Source organism: Cryptotermes secundus, unplaced genomic scaffold (assembly GCF_002891405.2).
Source record: "Cryptotermes secundus unplaced genomic scaffold, Csec_1.0 scaffold117, whole genome shotgun sequence".
Taxonomy (NCBI): domain Eukaryota; kingdom Metazoa; phylum Arthropoda; class Insecta; order Blattodea; family Kalotermitidae; genus Cryptotermes; species Cryptotermes secundus.
Window position 1 is genome coordinate 46,601 of NW_019737981.1, and position 27,133 is coordinate 73,733.

The 27,133-nt window shown below is 41.1% G+C and overlaps 1 protein-coding gene and 1 long non-coding RNA gene across 9 annotated transcripts; both read left to right on the forward strand.

The window, feature by feature from the left end:
- Nucleotides 1-266: 266 nt before the first annotated feature.
- On the forward strand, nucleotides 267-12,183 carry LOC111870547. Of its 8 annotated transcripts, XR_004513679.1 has the most exons (5): nucleotides 548-631; nucleotides 749-1,111; nucleotides 3,335-3,545; nucleotides 3,680-3,838; nucleotides 10,282-12,183. XR_004513679.1 is itself a non-coding variant. In XM_023862917.2 (4 exons), exons 2-4 carry the CDS (start codon nucleotides 3,390-3,392, stop codon nucleotides 10,459-10,461), a joined length of 495 nt encoding a protein of 164 aa, XP_023718685.1. In that variant the 5' UTR covers nucleotides 267-388; nucleotides 3,335-3,389; the 3' UTR covers nucleotides 10,462-12,183. The 8 variants fall into 8 exon arrangements, 7 of the variants coding, with proteins under 7 accessions (XP_023718685.1, XP_023718682.1, XP_023718683.1 ...); XM_023862917.2 differs by lacking the exons at nucleotides 548-631; nucleotides 749-1,111 and adding an exon at nucleotides 267-388; XM_023862914.2 differs by having other exon boundaries at nucleotides 535-1,111.
- An 8,931-nt stretch (nucleotides 12,184-21,114) lies between these two features.
- LOC111870548 lies at nucleotides 21,115-26,526 on the forward strand. Its single transcript, XR_002843871.2, has 3 exons — nucleotides 21,115-22,418; nucleotides 25,809-26,049; nucleotides 26,166-26,526. It is a non-coding gene; the product is annotated as an uncharacterized LOC111870548 (long non-coding RNA).
- The last annotated feature ends 607 nt before the right edge of the window (nucleotides 26,527-27,133 follow it).

A 27,133-nucleotide genomic window follows, 5' to 3' on the forward strand; every position in this document is an offset into this window, starting at 1 on the left:
CCTGTAGATCTATTATATGGTTGTAGATAATATTTATTTTATTCTTCTCAACGCATTATTTTTAACCGTCGAAGTTACTGTCATGTTTCGGCATATGTGTGCCTTCTTCAAGTCATATTTTTTCATTACAATTAATGCAGCACGTATTTTGCATAAATTTGCATTCAATCCGAGTCGATCCAGTGATGTATAATGAGTACGATTCATTACCGCGACGCAACCGCGATTTTCAAGAAATATCGCCAATTTCGAGCAGGCAACTGGTTTCCAAATTTTGCAGGCGCACTTACAGACAGTCGGAGAATTGGGAACTCGAACTTTGTTTCGATCTGTGTGCTTAAAAAATATGTTCGGATATTCTTCCGTCCGGCCATTAAGGGCATTAAGGGTAAGGATGCTCATGGTCGCAACGGAATGAAGTTGATTCCAGAGAAGTTGCGACGCGCGTTTTAATCTTGAGTTATTATCATTATTTCCTTGATTTTGTATAACCTGTTTTATTCTTTATATTAGTCCTGTTCAAATGGGCCAATTTTGCAGTTCGATCAGTCGTGACGGTCGTGACTGTCCATGATATGTCTTACATGGGAAACTGCTGAATTTTTTATTGTTTGTGCCACGCCTTTTGTCTGTACGAACCGCTTCATTTCTGTATATTGTGTACGAGTTTGTTTTCTTTTTGGTGCGCTGGCTATTAAATATTGTTATTGTTTTCTTTCGAGAGCCTGCGTCTTTATATTGTTCTCAGTAAATGCTTGGATACCCCATTACATCCCGGGGAGAATTGTTATGACGACAACAGAGCCAGAGACGAAGGCTGCTTCTCCCGAATTCTACCATTGTGAACACTAGTGGGTAAATGTACGAGAGAGAGAGAGAAGGGGAAAAGTGTTTGGTTTTCCCATTGTAATGCAACGAAACATCTGTTTTCCTTTCATCTCCGGGGAAACGTTTGTTGCTTAAGGTATTCCTAGGCAACGGCCTACTGTTATTGCGTTTCCATAGAAGTATTGCTTCCGGATTCCCGGCACACGACTCTTATGTTTCTTCCTTGATGTAAGAATTTGTGGGAACTGTTCACATTCAAGGAAACGCTACAGCGACAGCTCAGGTACTATTGCTTAGCAAATGCGAGTGAACAGTCATTGCTATTTAAGGTCTACAATAATGTTTGACTATGGGAAGCAGACACAATGGCTCGAGTGCTACCCAATCGCAGGCTAGAAACCATTCGCTGCCTAGCAACGGCTGAGTACATAGAGTTGCGTTTCAGCAGAACATTCAAGGTGGTACTGAGTTCACTATTGTTATTATATTATTAATCTTCAATTCTTCAAGTACGTCTTAGTATACTGTATAGCCATGAAAATATTATAGAACACTTCAACAAGTGGTTTTCTCTTCGTACATCGGCTTCCCACAAACTGAAATTTTACATCCATATAAAGAAGCAGGTAATATTATTCTTTAATCTTTACATTTTACACAGAAGACAGGAAGGTAAGTGATTCTGAATTGTGTGGTGAGAAACATTCCCTGAATTGATTTCTTTTTTTCCTTTTGTCGCTACAGCCCAAAGTTTGGCCTTGGCCAACCTCCATGAAACTTTCCATTTCACTTCGGTTTGCTAGATCTTAGTGCTTTGCTCATTTTGCTAGATAGTAAGTAGGATATTTGTAAGACTGGATACCCAGGTTAAATGCCAGGCGGCTGGCTGGAAGGCAAGGAGACAGAACCGCGGCTGACGACTCGCTTTCCTTGTCCGTCGATTGCGCTGTATTTAGTAAAGATTGTTTACGCATCAGTGGAATGACCCGGTCAAGTTTCACTCGCACGACAGTAAATCCTTCAACAAGTTGCTGACCTTTGGGGTTTTGCGCGAGCAGCCTTTCGTGAGTTGAGAAAATGTTGAATTTGGAATTGTGAAGTAAAAGCTATTTGAGGCATTCTGTTTCATTTCATTTCATTTCATTTATTTCATATCCATGGATCATTATACATGATATAAGACATGTCATTCTTGTGTAGTTATGGTATAATAAGTTTCATAATGTTACTATTGGGGGGGGCTGCATGTGAAGCATGCAGTGCAACGTGGAATTTGGGTACCAACTCAGCATTTGCTCTGGGACCAAGGAAAACCACGGAAAACCTTGATCGAATTGGCCGGTCACAAGACCTCCCAGATACACTGGTTTCTAGCAGCACCAGTCCCACCGCCTCGGCTCCATATCCCATAGTCCCTGCTGTGTTTTCTCCAGGACATGGCGTCCTGTTTCCTGCAAGAAGAGAGTTACGCAGTATACACTCCTAGTGTGTGTTAAGCTAAGCTCAATTGTTCTTACTTTCAAATTATTATATGATCCTAATGTGAACTAAGTCTTGTCCACATAGGAGAGGAACTCATCTATGCTATAAAAGCAATGTTTTAATAGAAATGTTTTCAAAGTAATTTTAAATTTACATAATGCTGGTATCTCTCAGAACAGTCGTGCTGAAACAAAGTGTGCCTGTGGGAAGGAGTTCTGATAGCGCCATTGGTCATCATTATCATTATGATCAGCACGAGTGAGTACTTGTACTTGCCCGTGATCGGTTCACCGATTGATTGTTAGAATACAGATTCTGGTTCAATGGTGGTTAAGATAAAAATAAAAATTGTTACTTACTGCTTAGTAGATTATGGTAGGTAAATTGAAAGAAGTTAAATATACGGGTGTAGTCGAAGGTTGTGTGTGTGTTTGTGTGAATTGTTGATTTGTTGTCTGATGTAATTGTTTTTTGTTTACTATAGATCACTTATTGTTGTTGTTTTTCGCAAGGAAGTTTTTTTTGCGGGTACCCTTATGCAAACATATTTTCAACCGCACAGGTTAAGAGAAATGCATGGATGTCCGATTGGGGGTGAATACTGTCACTGACCTCTATTGGGGCACAACATTAGACAGGACACCTTGGGCGGGTGATCAGCTAGTCGCCAGGCCTCCACCTATACACAAACACTAAACATCCATGCCCTGAGTGTGTCTTCATTTCCACGATCCCGGCTTCTGTGCAAGCAAAGACAGTGCATGCCTTAGACCGTTCTGCTACCATGACCAGAATATCTTTTGGAATAAAACATTAAAAGTATAAAATGTTAATAATATATGGAACATACATGTCATCCATTTCAAAGGGTATACTCCTGATTGTTGTTGCCTATATTAAGAATGTATGTTCCGCATGAATCTGATATCCCATGTGCATGCCTGTGGGATTGTCACAGGTAAGGCTAGCTCTACAATATCACAGCTTGTGACCAAACTGAATGTTAAATGCTCTTTCTCCACAGGATAATTCTACAATTAAGCACTAAAGGACAGTGGAAGGACTAATACAAGATTCCCATGCACACTGTTCCTTTACTTGATGCTGACATGAACAAACCGAACATTCCTCCAAATGCAGGCCCAGAGGTTATTGACTTGGAACCAACTGCTTCAGTGATAGATGATGGCTTATCGCCACCAAACAGGCCTGGAATTATGCCTGGTAGCAGACAAGTAAGCAGACATCCAGAGATATGTTTTATTGCCACAAACACTCATATTCTCTTCTGTTCAGCTTATTTAGAAGACTGTTGGAAGTGTGTTTCTAGTCAGTTACATACATTAATTACATTAAATTGAATTTACAGGTTGTCTGTCTTACACCATCATGTAGGGTCATCATGATGATATGCATAGCATTAGTCGCTGCCAATCTTAGCCAACTTAAGTATGTTTTGGAGAGTGGAGATGATATCCTTTTTTATTACGTTGGTCTCATCTCGATAAGCCTCAGCATAATTCTCGAGGTAAATGCTTATTAATTTCAAATGCAATGAACAGTGTGAGCCAAAAGTCTGACACTTCTGCATATTTAATCATTTGTCACACCTTACACCATACAAATTCATTCGTTCTTTCATTCATATTTTCTGTTGCTCCTTCTGAAGCATTGGGCATCTGTGAAATGCTTCATTTCAGTTCGGTAGGACTCCTAGACAAGGGATTCGCCCATCTCAAAAGCTGCTGCCTACACCCAGAATAAATGCATACAGACATCTATTCCTCCAAGTGGGATTCGAACCCACAATCCCAGCATTTGAGTGAGCCTAAGAAAACCGTTCATGCCTTAGGGCCCCCATACACACACAGTTTGGCCTCCAGTTCGGCCTGCACAGTTGAAAACTGAAAGGCAAAACTGACGTGAGTGGTGCCGCCGCCCGGCCAATCGTTTGGACTGTTCGCCTGTGGGAAACCCGTCACTCTGTCAGTTCTGCCTGCAGGACTGTAGCACGTGACGTGTGACTCATCACTGGAAGACCGTGATTGTGGCATGAAACCTGCCGCTTTATCTGCGCGTGTATTGGGAGGAAAGGGAAAGTGTAAACTGCCACAGTTTTGCCTGTAAGGTTGATCGGAAGGCCAAACTGTGTGTGTATGGGGAGCCTTAGACCGCGTTGCCACTGGGATCGGCCCATACACTTTAGTAAATTAAATATTTCCATTGGTGTGAATAACAAAATAAATCATAGTAATATGAAGGCAATATATTGCTGTAAACAGCTTTATTTTTGCTAGTCTGCAGGTTCCAACATATATACATATTTTGAAATCAGTGATTCTATTCATTTCCTTTTAGTAATTAAATCTCTCATGTTGAACATTACTAGCTTTTTCCTCCCTCTTTCCATTGTGTGGTCGACAGTAGTACTATCATCAATGTTATGATTAAGAGAACTCATCAGAAGTGGGGAAGCAGAACTATGCTGTAAACCTCAGATCTTTGGAAAATGAATATATCTGACAATATAAATTCTTTCATGCCCCAACATGTAAAAAGGTTAACTGATAATGTTCAGTATAGGTGATTGTGATGTGTCTTCAATGCTTAATATAGTATATTGTAATGTGTATCGTTACTGAAGACCCCATTTAGATTGTTAATTGGTTTATTTAACAACCTACCAGTATCGGCTACAATTAATTACAAAAATGTTGCGAGTTTACACCCTTTACAAACCCTACACACACATCTCTGCACACTGTCACGATTCACTAGTTACCAATAAACTCGATGACTACTACATTTCAATTCACTTCATGGGCTGCTACACTTTAATTCGTAACTGCTGCCTTGGGAACTCACTTCGGCGGCTGATACACTTTATCTCATTCACTACTGACTGGAGAACTGTCTTCGGCCGCTGATAAACTTTAACTGACAACAGCTGAACTTGGCGACGGCCACATTTCAACTCGGTTCGTAGGCAGTGTGGTTCAGTTACTCGTATATTGTCGCAGCGGTTGCCTGTTACGCAATGGGTACCGCTGTTGCCTGATGTCATGTCGACAGCGGTGTTGCATGCCATGTCACAGTGCGGTGGGGTGGGGACAGAGCGCTGACTCACCTGCCACGTCACTGCTGGATAAGGAGGGGTTGTCCTCCATTGCGCAACATTTCGCAATATGTTAGTATAGTATATCAGCCAAAAGTCCCAGATCTTGCCTAAGTTGCTAACAGGACCTCAGTTACCCTCAGGATGGATTTCATCACCAACATCCGCCTCCTTCTCTTTGATGGGCAGACTCTTCACCGTCATCAAGATACCTCTTTCAGTTTTACCCTCCTAGGACACACATGAAAACCCTCAAGAGCTAAGAGCTATATTTACTTGACATCAGGAGCCAACATTGCCCTCCAGTGTGAGAGGAAAATTTATTTTGGATTACTGTTGGCAAGAAGTCTACAGTCACTCACTTTCTTTTACTGACAGGAACAGCTTGCTCCCCATTGCTGCATTCGAGCTGAAACCTAAGTTCCTTACAGAAGAGCCTCCTTTCACTGACCCACTTCATTGCCACCCTGTCCAATTGCTCTTCTTAATAGGTTATTTACCCCTAGCAAGAGATTCTTATACTCTTACTCTCAGTGAACCCTTGCCATAGCTTTTGACAGATCTCTCCAATACAGCAAAAAATAAGAAACCCAACTTCTGGGCACTTCAAAGCAGGGAAGAAACCCTCACCCCCTCAGATCACTTGTGGCATGAACTCTGTGCTTTGCAACAGGGACAACAGAGCTCCCAACTGGTCCCACATAAACTTGGTGTAACAACAGTGTTAAGTAGCCCATTTAAAGTCAGCTCTCATTTTGGAAGAACATCACCTCTATCTTCAGGGTTGAATAAGCTGAGCAAGATACCACTGGGAATGCTGTCAGTTGACTTTCAATAGAATACACATTGTCATATCCCAGAAGATACTCTTCATAAGCACCGGTGTGAGAACCTCAGATCCTGTACAGTTCCTGTTTTCTTCTGGGTAACATAACGTTGAAGACCAGAATGTGAGTCCACACTGCTGTGAAAATCTCAAATGCCATATAGTTACTGTATTATGGTTCTGATTGCATGAGGGTCAGTTTTACATAAATTAACTCTTAATTATGCAGACTCAGCCTTACAAAGTTAAACTTTGGCAATGAACATATTTAATACAGTTAATCTGAGTCTAAGTTCAAGTTATATATATTGTAACGTGTTTTGCTACTGTTGATGCCGTTCGGATTGTTATTCGGTTTATTTAATAACCTACAAGTCGTAACTACAATTACTTATGTCACAATTTATAAATCCTACACAGTAGTCTGTTTACACTATCTTCAATAGTCTTCACATATTAATAACGCGGGAGCTATACAACTGTTGTTGAATTACACACTCCCAATTTAACTGTACTACACTCTCGCCTCTCATCACATGTTCCGGTCTTCTTCACGTTCACGATTCACTCGCTACAACTGAACTCAGCGACTGCTACAATTCAACTCTCTTCGGCGGCTGCTACATTTTAACTCACTCCTTAGTCCAAGTCCAAGTCACATTGCGACAAGTCAGTAAGTCTTGGTGTCAAGCCCCATGTGGGGCTCATGACCAGATATTTACTACTGTTTGACAGTTACAGTCTCTCTGATGAGGTGACGGGTCTTTCTTTTACATATGCTGCTGGTCTTTGCCAGCGTAATCTATTTCTGGTCTGAGTCCCTTGGGGCTCGCAGCCATATTTTACTCTCTCAGATTTGAGACTTCCCCTTTTGTCACCTCCTACATCTCACAGGGTCACGGTGGAGGTATTCGACCCCGCCTCCACATGAGCACTCACTCCTTAGGCAGTGCAGTTCTCTTATATACCCTCAGCCAGACAACGGAAAACGCCACGCTTCCCTGTTGCCCAATTACCATGTTTACAGGTGTTGCTGGGCAACGCTGCCAAGAGTTGTTTATCGCCGCGTAGCAACCAGTGTGTGTCGGCTCAGCTCGGCTCACTTTGGCTTACTCGGCTTGGCATGGAGAAACACCGCTTTTCTTACTGTTGCGTAACCTGGCACCCAACCGTTTATCAAGGGCCTGTCTTCGTGGTAACTCGTTCTACCTCCCCTTGCCCACAACGGTTAGGCATGTCACAATATATATTGTTGCGTATCGGGCGTAGATCGCGACAAATAACTTCACGCCGTATTTTATATAGCGAAGTTTACTTCACATCCACTCTCACAATCACCCAAATTACAGATTTACGATTACTGCTATCTGCAGTATCACAAATAGTACACTCCAAATGCCAGAATACAACTGACTGGCTGACTCTACGTCTCGACTCGGCGGCTGTCACTGTACAACTCACTAGTACAACTGAACTCCAGCCGCCGTGCAGCTCACTTATATAGCTGCAGTGCTTGCTTGTTGCGTAATGAGTGCCACGTCATCCGGTTACGTCACCGCTGTTGACTCGCATTGAATAGTTACCAGGTTATGGGGGCTCGGCTATCTTCGGCTCCGCTCGTGACGTCACCACGCGTTGCATAGCTACCATGACGCGGGGTGATTACTCGCCTATTACGCGAGCGCTACGTTACCGCTGGGGAGGTAGGGTTCAACATGTCACAATATTATGGCGTGCTGCTCAAAAGCCGGATTATACGTATGAGCAAGTATGCGAAAGAGAAATTCACTGGATCCAAGACCGGCATGAAGTTATTTGTCGCATCACAGAGCCAACACGTGTCAATATATTGTGAAAATTCCCCATATTTCTGAATGCTGAAAGAGGTGAAAAAATGAAAAATGATATAGCCTACTGAGGTACATGCTCTTGCCAGCTGTTTTTAGCCTACTCTCTCCTTACTTAAATAAAAGGACCAGGTTTATGAGATCACCAGTCAGTCTTGATGTGGTGGAGAGAAAATCTGTTATCCTGCCATGTTTGTCCAGCATGTGTATTTACAATTGCAGGCAACAGATTTTGAGTTGGCCCAAATATAATGATGTGAAAATGTAGCTAGCCCGTGGGCTAAAATGAATTTATATTGTCACGATTTAGGACGTGTGGTGACTATAGATGGGGTATAGATTGGAAATTGGATTTATTGACACAACTCGGAACTACAAGTAATTACAGTGCTATTGCTGATCTCCACACTTTACAATTCACTACAGCACTTGAGCCTTTTCTAGCCCACTGTCTTGCAACAGCTGTTCCCTGGCAATGGCTTCTAATGGTGGAAATTCTTCAGCTTCCTGTGTTCAGGTCCTTCCTGTGCACCGAATATTTCACAACTAAACACACTCAATCATCAACTGAACTGCAGTGCCATCATTTCTCCACCTCTCTTGCAGATTTCAACTCTTTTGACTACCAAGTCACAGCTCTCTGTCAATTATCGTCTTACCTGCCCTGGGGTCCTTGATGTATAGCCTTGGGGTGGACCCAACACAAAACACCACTTTTAACAGTTCCTATATTGTTGTATGTGGAAAGACAAAAGTAATGAAAATCTCGAGACAACCAACCCCAGTCACAATAAAGATAGACCAAAAACAACTGGAGAATGTGACATGTTTTAAATATTTGGGTAGCTTGTTAACAGATGATGGAAGGTGTACTAGTGAAACTAAATCCAGGATTGCCATGGCAATAGCTGCATTTAGCAAGAAGAAGAATCTTTTTACCAGCAAATTGGACTTAAATTTGAAGAAGAAACTAGTGAAATGCTACATTTGGAGCATAGCTCTGTATGGGGCTGAAACATGGACACTTAGGGCAGTAGATCAGAAACNTGCCAGCAATGGTACCCAATACTTCCCCATCTACCGGAGGCATTGGAAACTACTTGGGCAGGAAAATTTGCCNCGAGGTGTCTGCACAGCAACGGGTCTCTATGCCACAATATGTTGGATTATAAATTTACGTCCTCTAATTGTGGCATTAATGGAAGAAAATTTGCAGAAGTGTAAGTCAGTGCAACAGGAATTATTATTATTATTATTATTATTATTGTTATTATTATTATTGGAGGGGGTGGGTTTCCCCATGCACTGCGACCAGTTTTGATCTATTGTACGTCCCCCTTTAATTTCTACTGTCGCCATACCCTTCCAGTACTGGTGCTCGCTATCAGCCCCGTTCAGCCAGCGATGCCAGCAATGGTACCCAATACTTCCCCATCTACCGGAGGCATTGGAAACTACTTGGGCAGGAAAATTTGCCCAATTTTGCTCAGAGGTCTCCTAGAGACATGAGGATCTTTTATGTGCCGTAAATCTACAACACGGGGCACACGGCTTAAAGCCCCTCCCAGAGGACTTGTTCCCTAAATTTTTCTGCCCTTAAAAATTCCATGACCTCCACCGAGTTTGAACCCGCGTATCTTGAGTCGTGAGGTGGGAACGTTACCCCTAGGCTACGGAGGCCGCTTAGTGCAACAGGAAAGTGGGTTTCATGAATTCTGCCTGGTAATCTTTGATAAAATGATGTTTGCTTCTGCTATCAATAAATGGTAAACAACATACAAATGAAACAGATATTTCTTGACTGAATGAATAATAAGCCGTTTATTGACTCTATTGCTGTTTACATTTTGGGGTGAAAGAGTTTCACTCCTGAAGTAGGTATTTCATTTTGTTTTGAACACAAAGGAATGTTGAGGCACTTAATTCTGAAAAATATCAACACTTTCTTGATTTTAATTTCCATTTTCACAACCTGCTAGTGTGTCACAGCCTACAGGTAGAAAACACCTGGTATGAAAGAACTGCTGTTTATATAATTGTAACCAATTTAAATGAAGAAAATATTTATTTTGGAATATCAAAGTGAATCTATGTCAGTAAAATAAGAACCTTTGTTACTATATGTCTGCTGAGTATTTAAACTTTATTTAGTGTTGATTTAAGGTAATGTATTTTGTGAACAGGCTGCTGTTTTCCTTGGGATGATTTTCCGTGACCTTTACAATGAAGAAAGAGAAGTTTGGAAACCTTCCAGCCTCAATGCCTGCATAATAACTGGGATAACCCTTATTTTTTTCTTTAATTTTGTTACCATAAAATTTTTGATTGAGTTGGACAAAATCAATATGGAAATGTCACAATGAACTATACATAATCAGAGAATGGAGGAGAACGTAGTTATAAATATATTACATGCTTGAATCTCATAATTTTATATATGGTTGGTCTGAATCTTTGTAATAATTTTGAATGTGATTGATCTATATATTTGTAATATATTTCACTTTTCATATGGTGCTAATGTATAAATGCATTCATGGCAAGATACTTAAATGTCAGTTTGAACCTTCGACCAAGAAGCCATGGCTGAACTGTCTAATGCAGGCAGCTTCAATTAGAAGGGTGAACACTTCTCCTTACTGTAATCTGTGAACATTTCTTGATGGTCATATGATGTTTATTGGAGCCAGTACAAAATATCTGCAAAGAAGTAACAAGGTGTCACTGCCACTCATAGAGGGCATTGCCTGTAGTGGTTACTTCTGCTGTTGCAGTGAGTATGTTACAAAGTGTGGTCCTTCAGTCCTATACTTTGTGTCAGTACATCTAATTTTACAGCAGCCAGTGTTTTCTGGTGATATGTAGTACATGGAAGTATATGCAAAGCAACATAATGACACTGACATAACTGAGTAACACCTGTGGACTTCAGAAATTGTAGTACCAGTTCATAATGGTTTACCTTTCAATTGGAGCATGCAGTAGCCTACTTTGTCGAGGCATTATGCTACAAGCTGGAAGGTCACGGGTTTGATGCCTGATGAGGTCACTGCATTTTTCAATTGGCCTAACCCTTCTTGCTACACTATGGCCCAGGTTCGCCTCAGCCTCTAAAAGAAATGAGCACCAAAATTCTTCCTGGGCCTAAAGGGCAGCCAGCAGGTGAGGCTGACAACCTCACCACTGTCTATGAGACACTTGTCTAGAAAATTTGGAAGCCCTGTCATCTTGAACACCTGTGGGCCTCCATGGCAAGTTACATCGATAGCTTTACCCTTTTTCTTATCTTCTAATTCCTTAGCTCACAATTGTTTAGTTTAAGAACAAAAATTATGCTCATGTACAGTGCCATAAGGGAAGGAAAATGAAGCTGAACAGTTCACACAAAATTATGTGTTGCTCCAAAATGTGAGGCTGTAACAAGCATGTGGTGTATGTCCATGACACCAAATAAGAAACGCAAATACTAATGCATATTTTCAGAAACATATTATATAAATATACCAATGGTAGCAAAACAACATACAAAACTGAAGAGAAATCAAACAAGAAGTAGCCAGTGTGAAACACATAGTTCTTCCACAGGAAGGATTTTTGTATAAATGGGATTTTATTCTTTTATTGTTATACTGATATGTAATAATATTATTTTAACCCACTGATAATCATAGTTATAGAACATAATTATATGTGTTGCCTAATGTTTAACTTTTTATGTTTATATGAGTATATCATGATGATCAGAAAATAGCACATAAATGTCAAGACATGGAACTGTGTAAAAGGTATCTTATGGTGACACAGATGAAAAAGATTAAATAAACTGTCCTGTTGTTAAACTTCATATATTTAGCAGTGGCTCCATGGGCTTAAATGTTGTAAAATTTGAAAGAACTACAAACAGAATGTTTATATTGTGTATCAACTCACTGGAACTCTGTGTACTGTTTACTGAATCCCCTTGTTGGAGAACTTACATGCTATGTGAATTTCTTTGAAGGTGTTCTAAGATAGTTTGGTCAAGCTTATGGAGACCAGTTATTAAACTTTGGCTATCTGACTAAATAAATTGTGATTATAATTTATACACTGTAATTATTATAAAATATTATTTAGAAAAGGTCGTTTTACTCCAGTATATCAGAAATGACTGCCATTGCCATTGTTATAGAATGTTGTCCTGCGTCAATCATGAAATCAGTTTGTGTTGAACCTGATGCCACGCCCACGTTTGCATGGTTCCTGTACAGAATTGGATAAAGCAACTTTTGTGACTTGGGTTACGTAGTTTCTGCAAACAAGAGATAAACATAACCTCTTCACATATACCTTAGGGCAAAAAGATTTATGATGTAGCAAATACATCCACTCACAGTGTAGCAAACCTTCCTGGTCTCTTTTCATCTGGGTATTGACTGAGTGAATGCATGAATGCATAAGGGGTAGACCACAATTATCTGGCCCATGCATCACACCCTTCAATGATCTGTTGTGCTTACCCTTCTAGTTAGCCCTTAATTGTAAACTTAAATGAAATGTAGGACTTTGTGTATAGGGGCCTCACAGTCACATAAGGTATGTGTGGCTGGTTCACCTTTTGCAGATAGAGTTATGTGTCAGTCCCAGTTTGAAGAGGTGCTCTTTTATGTGACATTGTCCTGTAAATTGTCCTACCACCCATTATAATTGGTTTCTGTTTAATTTTAACGAATCATTCTTCTGCCAGAGGGCCCTAGTATAAGTCCTTTTGCCTGTTTGAGTCCAGTTATGGATTCCCCAGTGTTTTTTACGATTTCTGTTTAATCCATGACTGCCTTCTTAGCGATTCCAGTTGATATGCTGCAAGCTGGTTCATGTCCTATGAACAGATGTTCAGATCCTGTTCTTGCCAGCTGATTGCCATCTCATTCCCTGCAATACTTTCCTGTTCTTGCCAGCTTATCTGTGTTTCATTACCAACAATAAACTCATGATCTGGCACCAATATCAGTTGAACTCTGTTATGCTTGGCCAGTTGTATTTATTTATTTATTCTCTATAGATCATTGTCACATGATGTAGGACAAGTCAGTTACTGTACATTGCGGATTACAATAAGAGAGTAAAGTTACAATACTTACAATTGTTTACAATAGATTACAGTAGATTACAGTAGTTAGAGTTCGTATAGTGTGAGGTGGAATCTATATTAGGTCCCCTCGGTACGTCAGGCTCCATATGTCCTATTGTACCTGTGCCGCGATTATGCTTATGGAGAATTTGATGGAATGAGAATTAGCAGGGGAAAACCTGCCCCAACGCCACCCTGTCCATCACAAATCCCACTTGACCTAGACCAGAGCGGTGGGAAGCCAGCGACTAACTGCTTAAGCTATGGCTTGGCTTTAGAGATATTGGTGAATTTGGTGATAGCACTGGTATAACGTTTCACTGTAGACTCCGCACTGCAACATCTCATTACATCTGCTCTCCCTTCCTGGTGCATCTTCTTGGTATCTGCAATCTCTGCAGAGTAGCCCATTCAGGTACATCTCCGACTGTGTTATCTTTGTTGGTGGAAAAAAGAAAGGAAAACTGCGCAGCAGGGATTCCCAAAACCGATTATTCATGAATTATGTGATTATAATTGAATAGTGTTTCTCTCACACGAGAGAAACTCGTCCACTTTATAAAAACAGTTATCGAGTATGAAAATTTTTAAGGCGTTGTAGATAAACACAAGTTTATCTACAACTCTATGGATGATTTGGTAGTGTATTGCAGTTCTTTTGCTGAGCATCTCAGACACCTGAAGGCAATTTTTGCTAGGTTTCAGAAGGCTGGGTTCACCTTGAATCACGATAAGCTTCGTCTGGCCCAGCAAGAAATTCCCTTTTTGGGACACTCGGTTTCGGCCCAAGTGATCCGGGTTGTGCCGGAAAGAGTAGAGGCAATTAGAAATTTTCCTCCTTCCAAGAACCTTAAAGCAGTGCATAGATTTCTAGGTATGGCTGGTTTCTATGAGTGATTTACAGACTGTTATTCCCAGATCACGGAACCGCTTCACGCTTTGTAGCGTACGAATTTTAGGTTCGTATGGGGTGATTCCCAGTAGTCCACCTTTCCACAGCTTAAGGAGGCCTTAGCAATGACCCCCTGTTTTGCAGATACCGGATTTTTCTTAAGAATTATCGCCATGTCCACTGTTCTTCATCAGAAAAAGGGTGAGTACTTAGCGCCAGTAGCTTACAGTAGTCAGTTGTTGGCCGTTGAACGTAGGTATTGTCTGTATGAGAGGGGGTGTCTTGCAGTTGTCTATGGTTGCGAGAAATACCGAAATTACTTGGAACATAAAGAGTTCTGCCAGCCTACCAAGAACCAAGTCCTCGCCTGGTTGTTGCTTCATGCTAAAGAGTTAATCAAATTGGACCTTGGGTTTTGTGTCCCGCGCCCTTTAACTTTAAGGTGAGTCACATTAGTGGGAAGGCCAATGTCATAGCGGATAGCCTTGGTAGGCAGTATGAGGATCCCTTAGAGCTGCCGTATCAAACATACGGCCTGCGGGCCGCATGCGGCCCCCACAGCCACAAAGTGCGGCCCCTCAACTTTCAGAGCTAATTGATATTAAAATCAGTATTAAAATTTTAGTAGAAATATTTTTTGTAAAGACAGTTTTCCAAAAGACCAGAAGACAAGTCTCACGCAGACATAAATTAGCAGGCTGCACGAAAAAGTGATTCTGAGAATTGTAGAAGGGTTTGTCCAACTAACGGTTTGTAAAGTTCGTGAAGGACGAACTATTCTATTTCAGAAGGTTAATGCACTAAAATCCGCACAGCCTCACCACCCCAAGTATTTCCAAGAATCCCGTTTGGAGGCGTAGTAAGAATGCAAGGAGAGTGGCAACTGACAGACAAGTGCAAGGGATTTCTACCTTGAAAACTAGCTTGCAACCCCCAGCCATTGTCTAATGGGCGGCTAGCAAACTTTCACTTTTATGACCAATGAGACAAGATACACCCTCCTACTAGTCCGGTAGTCTCTCGTACATTGTCATTCAGTTCATTTTCACACAGCGACAGGTGCTGATGTTACATTGTGATGAAGGTATAAAGGTTATAATTAAACATTAAATTGTCAACTACGAGTATCAAAATCTAATGTATATTTCTATTTTCAAGTGCGGCCCTGGACTATTATTTATAGGGCTGAGGTGGCCCTCTGTACAAGTTGAGGTCGACATGCCTGCCTTAGAGGTAGCTATGTTTCCTGGCTTGGTCTTAGGACACCTACCTGAGGCAATTCAGTCCATAGGGGAACATCAAATGGAAGACCCGTTATGCAATATTGTCTACCAGAAGAACATCCAAGAAGATCCTACGGTTAGAAGTTTCAAGTTGTATAACGGTGCGTTTTTTTTATCATCCTTCGCGAGCCCAAGTGAAGCGTTATATTCTTCCTGAACTGTTGAAACCTATGGTGCTGAAATATTTCCACAGCTCTATTCTGAGTGCACATTTGGGAATGACAAAAACGCGTAATCGTAGCAGTAAGGTGTTTTATTGGCCAGACATGAGAAGGGAGATTTGTACATTCGTGAGAGGGTGATGACAAGGCCCCTGGAGCGTATATTTATAGACTTCGTTGGCGTCATTGTCAGGAGTCTAAAGGGGAAAGTTGCCGTGTTGGTGTTGTTGGACGGCTTTTCTAAATTCGTCTGTATGCATCCTGTCAGGAGGGTTTCATCAGAAGTTGTAAAGAACTGCCTGTTGGAGAGATTCTTTCCATTCTTTCGAGTTCCCCAGTCTGTTGTCTTTGACAATGAAGCCGTGTTTGATCCAGAAGGTTCTACAACTTGTGTTTTTCGTGGGGAATTCAGCATATTAACACCTCGCCCTATTATCCCCAGGGGTCGCAAGTTGATATTTTCAATCGCATCTTGGAGGTGGCTCTGATCATTTATCACAATTATTGGCACACACGTTGGGACGAATATCTGTCATCCTTAGCTATGGCCTTTAACTCAGCATGGCATGAGTCAACTGCAGCGCCTCCTTCCTCTATATTTCTGGATAGGGAATTGAACAATCCTCTAGGGCTTAAGTGGCAATTATATGAACTCGAGATTAATAAGGATTCTAAGAGGATAGAGTATTTCTGGGAGGCGGCCTTGGCTAATTTAATGACGGCCCCGGCCAGAGTTGCTGAAAAATATAATGCAGTGAGAAGACGGGAAGAGTTTCGTGTGGGTGATTTGGTTCTAGTAAGGTTGCACCCGTTAAGCTCTAGGTCGCGGCAGTGTTCCTCCAAGCTAGACTTCAGGTGGTTTGTACCACTTATTATAGCAAGGTTTCTTTCTCCTGCGTCTGGATTGTTAGTAAACTCTGACACTGGAGATATTATTATAAAGGCGCATGTGTCTCAGTTGAAGCCATATTTTTCGGAGGAATAACCTTTTTTGTGTAGTTATTTGCTCTTTGTTCTGAGTGATGAAGCTTGAAACACTCAGATTCTGTCAGTGTAAGAGACATAGTACTAAGTCTTATCTTGGCCACGCCATAGCTCAAGCGGTTAGTAGCTGGCTTCCCACCGCGGCGGCCCGGGTTCAATCGGGTCTAGTCAAGTGGGATTTGTGGTGGACAGGGTGGCACTGGGGCAGGTTTTCTCCGAGTACTTCGGTTTCCCCTACCAATCTTCATTCAACAAATTGCTCCACAACCACCCTCACCTATTATCTGGGACTTGTAAAACAGGCCAGAAGCGGCCGCAGTACAAGGGACTTAGTCCCACCCCACTGTAAAGAAAGTCCTATCTTCCACTCTAGAGCGACAGCTATATCGTATTCCTTACTAGAGCTGTCCTAGGCCGGATAGGATTGGCTGAGCTTCGTTGACGACTCCCCCTCCCTCGGATGGGGGGGCGTCATCGTTACCAACAGTCTGCAGAGGTCACATCGCATCGCACCGAATCAGTACACCTTCCGGCTCCTGTGCTGTTGTCCGTCTGGGTCCGTTATCGGGCAGCGGAAGGAGCCAGGGAAGGGGAATATGAGCTGGTCAGCGCCTGGATGACTCAGCGGAAGTACATAGCAGATGTGTGTGCTGTTGAATGCCGAGTGGGGGCTGCATGGAGCCATATACTGCTGATACTCTGGATTCACTTGTTACAGCCATGTGCCATCGGGATATTTCCGGTAGACAGTCTGCGAAAAAAAAGTAGTGATAATTTAAATGAGCATGTGAACTCCTGACAGTATCTGGTCGCCTGTGAAATCTAAGACACTCATATTTTTCAGTGCAAGGGGGGATATAGAGCCATGCTGTGGACAGTATGCTAATGCGGGTACACGAATTCTGGCATCCTTCCGCTCTTTCCCAAAGCCCCCGCGCCAATATGCTGGCGTCCTTTATCGTTAGTCTTTACCTTCGTTTACCACGTGACCTTCCTTCCTTCTTCTTATGTTTCAGAAAGGAAGACTTGTGTCAGAGCGGTCGGACGAGCTAGGTAGTCAAGTAAGTGTTATGCCGCGGTATAGGAGGCAATCAATCTTAACACTTATACACAGTGGAACGGACGGGATGGTCAACAGGATGACTGACCGGAAACCGTATGAGATCATACCAGTGAGTGTGTACGGTATCCGCCAGTCAGCCATTCCAAAGTGCGCGCATAAGAGAATCATGCACCAGCCGAGTGACTGTGTATGAGCAAGTGATCAGAAGGAAATGAACACCCAATGAGAATAGGCTATTTCAGAGCGGATCCCCGCGTGAGTAGTACTTGCGCGACCCCCTGGAACCCTATAAAAAAAGCTGGAAAAGCCTTAATATGGAAGGAGTAGTTGCTCCTAGAACCAATGTTTGTGCCAGACATGAAGGGACCAACGTTCGGTGCCATCTTATGGCTGTGGAGGTTATGTGAGTACTTGCCTATATTCAGGTCACTGTGAGCAATTGCCAGTTCTTTTACATGGTGTAACAAGGATGAAGGAGTAACGATACAGTAGATATTTCATAATCCCAGCATAGAGGCCAGTGTACACGGCCTTAGGAATTGCAGCAGTTTCAGAATTCATAATGCTGTATTTTAGCGTCCTGTTGCACTGATTTCCATCCATGATATGTATACAGTTGCCGTCTTGCAGTGCACTCAATTTCACCTGTTACCTCACGACATGTTTCAGCAACATAGTGCCATCATCAGGTGCCCTAATTACGCAAATCTATTTCATTGCTTGCCTTTATAAAATTATTTTAAAAAGTATTTAAAAAGTGCGTATTTGTCAACTATAATGAATTTACACACACTAAAACTTGTTAAGATTATTCATCTTATGTGTTATAATTAAAACTCGTGTGTGGTTCTTCCAATATGGAGGTCGTTTTTCTTATATTCTGTGTAAACCTGCAACGTGAAAAAAGGTACTTATTATTATTACTTTCGGCGTTTATCTGTTATGTATTGTATTCTAATGTTTAGTACACACTGTGTGTTGTGATGTGTGTTCCCTTCTTAGCTGCGAGTGTTGTAATGTTGGATGTGTGTGTGTGTCTTCGTATTGATTGAGTTATGATGTGGTAGGGGTAGATGTGGTGGGGTTGTGTTATGTTGTTCTGTGTAAATTGTGTGTAATTCCTGAAATACTGGGTTATATATTTCCTTATTTATTTTGTTCATATGTGTGTTTTTCTTTGTTGTTCTGTATATATGATAGTTTTCTAATGTGTTTAAATATTGTCCTTTCTTATTTGTTGCTATGATATCCATAGTATTTTGTATTGTACCATATGCATGTCATGTGTTTAATATGTGTTCCGAGTATCCTGTATTGCTGTTATTGTGTCTTATGTCATGTATGTGTTCTTTATATCTGGTATTAAATTTTCTCCCAGTTTGTCCTATATATTCCATGGGGCAATCTAGGCATTTCATTCTGTATATGCCACTTTTGTTATATTTACTCGTTTGTGTTTTTGATTTTAAAATATGTTGTAAATAATTCTTAGTACTAAATGCTATTTTTAATTTTGTGTCACAAAATATTTTTGTAATGTCTCTTGTTTCTTTTCCTATGTATGTGAATGTTGCCCATTTCGTTTTTGTTTTTTGTTCTTCTGAATCCTCTGTAATGTTCTGTTTTTTTTGTAACGTTTTGGTTTCTTTTATTTGTAGTTATTTTAGTAATTATATCTGTGTTGTACTTATTGTTTACGAGTATGTTATTTATAGTGGCTATCTCAGTATCTTTTGCTGCTTTGGTGATGGGGTAATTATTTACTCGATCTATAAGGTATTTATTACCAGATATCTTGTGTTCTTGTGGATGACATGCGTCACTTGGTATTATTATGTCTGTTGCTGTGTATACTTTACGTATTAGGGTAGGTTAAGATAGTGCACTACATGTACATAGAGATTTATATTCAATTATATCATTTATTATTTCCATTGTCATTCCACATGTTGTTACTGTATATCCCCTAACCCAGTGTTACGCCGTGGTGACGGGGGGCGTGGAGGTATCCCACAGCTGTCACCATATGGCGCGAAGGGGGCGTGGAGGTATCTCTCCACCTCTTCCGCCATCCATGCCGTTGCGCCCTTGGGGAATGGCTGGTTGCAAGGCTAAGCACTTGGTACTTGACTCGTTAACTACCTCTTGGCTGTGAGTTCACAGTCCCGATAACACAGGGAGGTACGGGAGAACGGGGAAATAGGGGATGTGACTGTGGGGTAAGTCTTTAACACACGCATCCCCCTCACTTGGTCTACTTCCATCTACTAATATATACACTTATATACATACCACTTTCATGGCCGACAGTGGCCGGTTACGTACACATTGTAATTTAGAGGAAACTACACTTGGGTTCACCATCCCTAGTTCTCGAGATAATTCCTACGTCCCCACTCAGGGCCTACTCTCTCTGCCCTAACCCTGTACATGACACATTAATAATCTCTCACTGTATATCCATGACTGATATGAACAGTTCCACTTACTTGGTGTAGGAAGCTGATGGTGTCCCCTCACTTGGTCTGGCACGACCATGGCTTTCGCCCCCCGGGCCTCTGGCTGGCTACTCACTTAACATTGTACACTCAGATAGATTGATGTGTATAAATTGATTGATATCGATTCAATGATAGATGCTCTTCCAGTTGCGTCCGCAACCTTATAACCTTCCCCCTGCTGACTAATGTCTTTGGGGCAAGCTTCGCCCCTTCACTAGAGCGAATTTGCCCCCAAAGGTCCGTCTCTCGTTGGTCAGCTGGATAAAGAGGTTTGGATCTCATCAGGCTGTCTCGCTGAGTCGGCACTCTGTACGCTTTGGCGTACAGCCGCTCGCGCCTCTTCCGCGTGAATCAGCGGTCTAAGCAATGCGACAAATTTCTACTGAGGTTGCCCTTCCGCATTTTTCTACAAACATTACCCTTCGTCTTAACTTCTCTACCGTGAAACCAAGTGAACTTAATACCTAAAAGTTACAAAAACCTTGCCGAAATTCTACGGCATTACACCCAGTGAGAGGTATCCACAAGTGTCCCGATGGATTAGGCTACCATAACCCCTTGCGGCACAACATAAGTTTGCTTACCGACCGTCGGAGAATTGGGAACTCGAAAATTTGTTTCGATCTGTGTGCTTAAAAATTATGTTTGGATATTCTTCCGTCCGGCCGTTAAGGGTAAGGATGCTCATGGTCGCAACGGAATGAAGTTGATTCCAGAGAAGTTGCGACGCGCGTTTTAATCTTGAGTTATTATCATTATTTCCTTGATTTTGTATAACCTGTTTTATTCTTTATATTAGTCCTGTTCAAATGGGCCAGTTTTGCAGTTCGATCAGTCGTGACTGTCCATGATATGTCTTACATGGGAAACTGCTGAATTTTTTATTGTTTGTGCCTCGCCTTTTGTCTGTACGAACCGCTTCATTTCTGTATATTGTGTACGAGTTTGTTTTCTTTTTGGTGCGCTGGCTATTAAATATTGTGTTTGTTTCTTTCGAGAGCCTGCGTCTTTATGTTGTTCTCAGTAAATGCTTGGATACCCCATTACATCCCGGGGAGAATTGTTATGACGACAACAGAGCCAGAGACGAAGGCTGCTTCTCCCGAATTCTACCATTGTGAACACTAGTGGGTAAATGTACGAGAGAGAGAGAGAAGGGGAAAAGTGTTTGGTTTTCCCATTGTAATGCAACGAAACATCTGTTTTCCTTTCATCTCCGGGGAAACGTTTGTTGCTTAAGGTATTCCTAGGCAACGGCCTACTGTTATTGCGTTTCCATAGAAGTATTGCTTCCGGATTCCCGGCACACGACTCTTATGTTTCTTCCTTGATGTAAGAATTTGTGGGAACTGTTCACATTCAAGGAAACGCTACAGCGACAGCTCAGGTACTATTGCTTAGCAAATGCGAGTGAACAGTCATTGCTATTTAAGGTCTACAATAATGTTTGACTATGGGAAGCAGACACAATGGCTCGAGTGCTACCCAATCGCAGGCTAGAAACCATTCGCTGCCTAGCAACGGCTGAGTACATAGAGTTGCGTTTCAGCAGAACATTCAAGGTGGTACTGAGTTCACTATTGTTATTATATTATTAATCTTCAATTCTTCAAGTACGTCTTAGTATACTGTATAGCCATGAAAATATTATAGAACACTTCAACAAGTGGTTTTCTCTTCGTACATCGGCTTCCCACAAACTGAAATTTTACATCCATATAAAGAAGCAGGTAATATTATTCTTTAATCTTTACATTTTACACAGAAGACAGGAAGGTAAGTGATTCTGAATTGTGTGATGAGAAACGTTCCCTGAATTGATTTCTTTTTTTCCTTTTGTCGCTACAGCCCAAAGTTTGGCCTTGGCCAACCTCCATGAAACTTTCCATTTCACTTCGGTTTGCTAGATCTTAGTGCTTTGCTCATTTTGCTAGATAGTAAGTAGGATATTTGTAAGACTGGATACCCAGGTTAAATGCCAGGCGGCTGGCTGGAAGGCAAGGAGACAGAACCGCGGCTGACGACTCGCTTTCCTTGTCCGTCGATTGCGCTGTATTTAGTAAAGATTGTTTACGCATCAGTGGAATGACCCGGTCAAGTTTCACTCGCACGACAGTAAATCCTTCAACAAGTTGCTGACCTTTGGGGTTTTGCGCGAGCAGCCTTTCGTGAGTTGAGAAAATGTTGAATTTGGAATTGTGAAGTAAAAGCTATTTGAGGCATTCTGTTTTTAGTAGTTTCTCAGAACAGTCGTGCTGAAACAAAGTGTGCTTGTGGAAAGGAGTTCTGATAGCGCCATTGGTCATTATCATTATGATCAGCACGAGTGAGTACTTGTACTTGCCCGTGATCGGCTCACCGATTGATTGTTAGAATACAGATTCTGGTTCAATGGTGGTTAAGATAAAAATAAAAATTGTTGCTTACTTTTTAGTAGATTATGGTAGTTAAATTGAAAGAAGTTAACCCTTCACTGCGTAGCTTTGTATATCTGCAAAGCAATGTTTGAATTGAATTTCCGACGTTCTCCTTGAGACTTTTAACATTGCAGACTCCCTTGCACATTAGCAAAGCTCCTCGTTTTAAGTGGTAATAAGGAATTTCCAACCAGTCTACGTTACTATGGACAACAGCTTGTTTATATGTTGCCGTGAGAAGGATTCTCAGTTTGGCGCGTAGTGCCGTCTTGTGCAGGTTATTTGTTGTGGTTACAATCAACATTTTGTAATATAAAAATTATATTGGTTATCTAGGATCTTTAGTGAGTGCAGCATCGTATAACACATACTTCTACAGAGTAAAACGCAAGTAATACACATTTTCTTCTCTTTTGCACATGTTCAATAGTGCGCAGTATTGCTGCTTGACCATTCGCATAGTAATACTGAGTACGCGTTTCTCCATTCTTTCAGTTTCTTGTGCTGGTAATGATAAAAGTTTCCCCTGATGGATTCTTTTGAATATTGGGACAAAGGACAACGTAAAGTAATGACATCTAATGAATTGATGGCGCTGGAATGTCCATCTGATAGTGAAGAAGGGTTGGACTTAGACGATTCAGATGCAGACCCTACAGTAAAAATACAGGGACGTGGAACCGTCAGATAGTGAAAGCGAGCCTGAAACTGCTGCACAAACAGTGAATTCAAATACAAAAGACTCCTCTGTGGCTGCAGTTCCCACTTAGGACAAAAGACGAATTGATTCACAAAAACATATTTTTGTGGGAAAAAATCTAGTGCTCCTTTCTCTGGATACCTTTTCCCATTCGAAGGAAATACAAAGTTTCCCCAATAAGTTTTAGAGCTATCAACACCATATCAATTTTTTAGATATTTCTTTGCTGACGAAATAATAAGCAAAATTGCAGATGAAACTAATCTATACAGCATCCAACAAAACCCAAACAAGCCAATTGACTGCACCAGCTATGACATTTATAAATTTATTGGCATATGAATTGTAAGCCCTTTGGCTCCACCTGCTTGTGTCCGTGACCTTTGGAATGACATTACTGGAATTGAATTAATAAAACAGACTATGTCTCAGAGGAACTTTGAGAAATTGCACAGAAGCTTGCATTTCAATGATAATTCCAAGCAACCAGGCGCTCAAAACCTACTCATGATAAACTGTATAAAATTAGACCTATATTGGATTATATGAACCAGAAATGTTTGTCAGTGCCTATGACTGAACACCTGTCCATTGACGAGCAGATGTGTGCCACTAAGGCAAGGCACCATATGAAAATATACATGAAGGATAAGCCCCATAAATGGGGGTATAAACGTTTTGTGTTATGCGGGGAAATGGGATTTGCTCATAAAATCGAGATTTACAGTGGGCAAGAAAATGAACCGAAATTTCGACTTGATGGTGAACCTGATATTGGGGCCAGTGGCAACGTTGTGATTCGTCTGTCAAGAGAAATACCAAGAGAGCAAAATTACAAGATCTAGTTTGACAGATTTTATACATCTGTACCTTTAGCTGTGTATCTATTCAAGCAAGGTATTCAGTGTGTGGGCACAATTCAGCGAAACAGAATTCCAACTTGCAAATTTCAAGATGAAAAAGAACTCAAGAAGGTACCACATGGTTATTCTGAAGAGTATATCACAAGCTTTGAGTCAGTGGACATTTCCATTGTTTTGTATAAAGACAACAGCAATGTGTGTTTTCTTTCGACTTTTGTTGGAGAAATGCCTAAAATGAAGTCAGGAGATTTGACAGAAAGAAGAAGGAGCACATATTAGTGCCATGTCAAGCAGTTGTTACAGTTTATAATTCCCGTATGGGAAATGTTGATTTACTAGACAGCAACATTGGAAGACATCACATAAAACTGAGATCAAAGCGATGGTATCTGTGCCTGTTTTTTCATATGATTGACACCATTAATATTAATTCCTAAGTACTGTACCGAAGGACATTGATTGAAAAAGGTGTAACAGACATGCCAATGAATCAAAAGAAGTTGAGGACAGATTTGGCCCAAACTCTATGCCAGGCTGGCCCAGAACAGAAGAAACGTGGCATACCAAGCAACTCAGACCCAATAGAGAGTAAGAGGCTTGGACACAAAGGATCTTCGCTGCCTCCAAAGAATGTAAGATTATATCCCTTCATTCACTGGCCTGTATGGAATGAGAAGAGAACAACATGCAGACATCCTAACTGGAAATAATATACATTTGTAATGTGCGAGAAATGCTGAGTAAACTTGTGTCTGAATAAAGACAAAAACTGTTTCCGTCCATTTCATAATGCCTAAACTCACTAAAAATCATTCAAACAGCACTTCAGTAAATATTCCAATATTTTTAAACGATTTTTGTTAATTTTACTCCATAAAATACAAAGTTTCATTTTTTTCAATTTATATTGCTGTGTTAATAAATGTAATGTGTACCCGCAGTTTTGCACATGTGCAAGGTGACTACGCGCGATATATTTTTTTCATTATTTTTCCTATATTCCTTCATCAATCCTGCATATATATACAATTTTTAGAGTTCAGTAAAAAAAATTGTGTAGTGTAGGGTTAAATATACGGGTGTAGTCGAAGATTGTGTATGTGAAGTTGTTGATGGGTTGTCTGATGTAATTGTTTTTTGTTTACTATACATCACTTATTGTTTTTTTTCGCAAGGAAGTTTTTTTTGCGGGTCCCCTTATGCAAGCATATTTTCCACTGCACAGGTTAAAAGATACGCATGGACGTCCGATTGGGGGTGAATACTGTCACTGACCTCTATCGGGGCACAACATTAGACAGGACTCCTTGAGCGGGTGATCAGCTAGTCGCCAGGCCTCCACCTGTACACAAACACAGAAAAAGTACCCCCCCCCACACACACACCCACCCACAGAAACACAAACACTAAACATTCATGCCCTGAGTGTGTCTTCATACCCACGATCCCGGCTTCTGTGCAAGTGAAGACAGTGCATGCCTTAGACCGTTCTACTACCGTGACCAGAATTTCTTTTGGAATAAAACATTAAAAGTATAAAATGTTAATAATATACGGAACATACATGTCATCCATTTCAAAGGGTATACTCCTGATTGTTGTTGCCTATATTAAGAATGTATGTTCTGCATGAATGTGATATCCCATGTGCATGCCTGTGGAATTGTTACAGGTAAGGCTAGCTCTACTATATCAGCTTGTGACCAAACTGAATGTTAAATATTCTTTCTCCACAGGATAGTTCTACAACTAAGCACTAAAGGACAGTGGAAGGACTAGTACAAGAATCCCATGCACACTGTCCCTTTACGTGTTGCTGACATGAACAAACCGAACATTCCTCCAAATGCAGGCCCAGAGGTTATTGACTGGGAACCAACTGCTTCAGTGATAGATGATGGCTTATTGCCACCAGACAGGCCTGATGGAAGGCCTAGAATGACACGTGGTAGCAGCCAAGACAGCATATATCAATATGTACGTTTTATTACCACAAACACTCACATTCTCTTCTGTTCAGCTTATTTAGAAGACTGTTGGAAGTGTATTTCTAGTCAGTTACATACATTAATTACATGAAACTGAATTTACAGGATTTGTATTGGTTGGCAGCGGGTTTGATCTTCTCTATCTGCTTGTCGACAATATTTGCCAATGTGTGGCAAGTGAGGTATGTTTTGGTGAGTGGACGCGATGGCCCTTCTTATTACCTTATTCTCATCAGCATAATTCTCGAGGTAAATGCATATTAATCTGAAATGCAATGAACAATATAAGCCAAAATTCTGACACTTTAGCATATTTAATCCTTTGTCACACCTTACGCCATACACTTTCATTCGTTCTTTCATTCATATTTCCTGTTGGTCCTTCTGAAGCACTGGGCATCTTTGAAATGCTTCATTTCAGTTCAGTATGACTCCTGGACAAGGGATTGGCCCATCTCAAAAGCTGCTGCCTACAGACAGTGTAGTGGGATTCGAACCCACAATCCCGGCATTCGAGTGAGCCTAAGAAGACAGTTCATGCCTTAGACCGCGTTGCCACTGGGATCGGCCCATACACTTTAGTAAATTAAATATTTCCATTGGTGTGAATAACAAAATAAATCACAGTAATATGAAGGCAATATATTGAAGTATGAGGTCAACAGCTTTATTTTTGCTAGTCTGCAGGTTCCAACATATACATATTTTGAAATCAGTGATTCTATTCATTTCTTTTTAGTAATCAAATCTCTCATGTTGAACATTACTAGCTTTTTCCTCCCTCTTTCCATTGTGTGGTCCACAGTAGTGCTATCATCAATGTTATGATTAAGAGAACTCATCAGAAGTGGAGAAGCAGAACTATGCTGTAAACCTCAGATCTTTGGAAAATTAATATATCTGGCAATATACGTAGGTAGGCTGAAAAGTAATGCACACATGCTTGTAGAGCGCGACCGAAATGACCTTCAGAAGCACGCCAGGTGGCATGTGGAAGTAACATTCCCCCTCAATACGCATGCGCAGGTTTGTGGTCGTTGCGTTCATCCAGTGTATTTCGAGAAGCGGAAGTA

Excerpts from the sequence above, each read along its gene's own strand:
- LOC111870547 (XM_023862917.2), top strand. The coding sequence starts at position 3,390 with ATGCACACTGTTCCTTTACTTGATGCTGACATGAACAAACCGAACATT. Across the intron at positions 3,546-3,679 it reads TTATGCCTGGTAGCAGACAA|GTTGTCTGTCTTACACCATC; the intron begins GTAAGCAGACAT and ends TTGAATTTACAG. Across the intron at positions 3,839-10,281 it reads GCCTCAGCATAATTCTCGAG|GCTGCTGTTTTCCTTGGGAT; the intron begins GTAAATGCTTAT and ends TTTTGTGAACAG.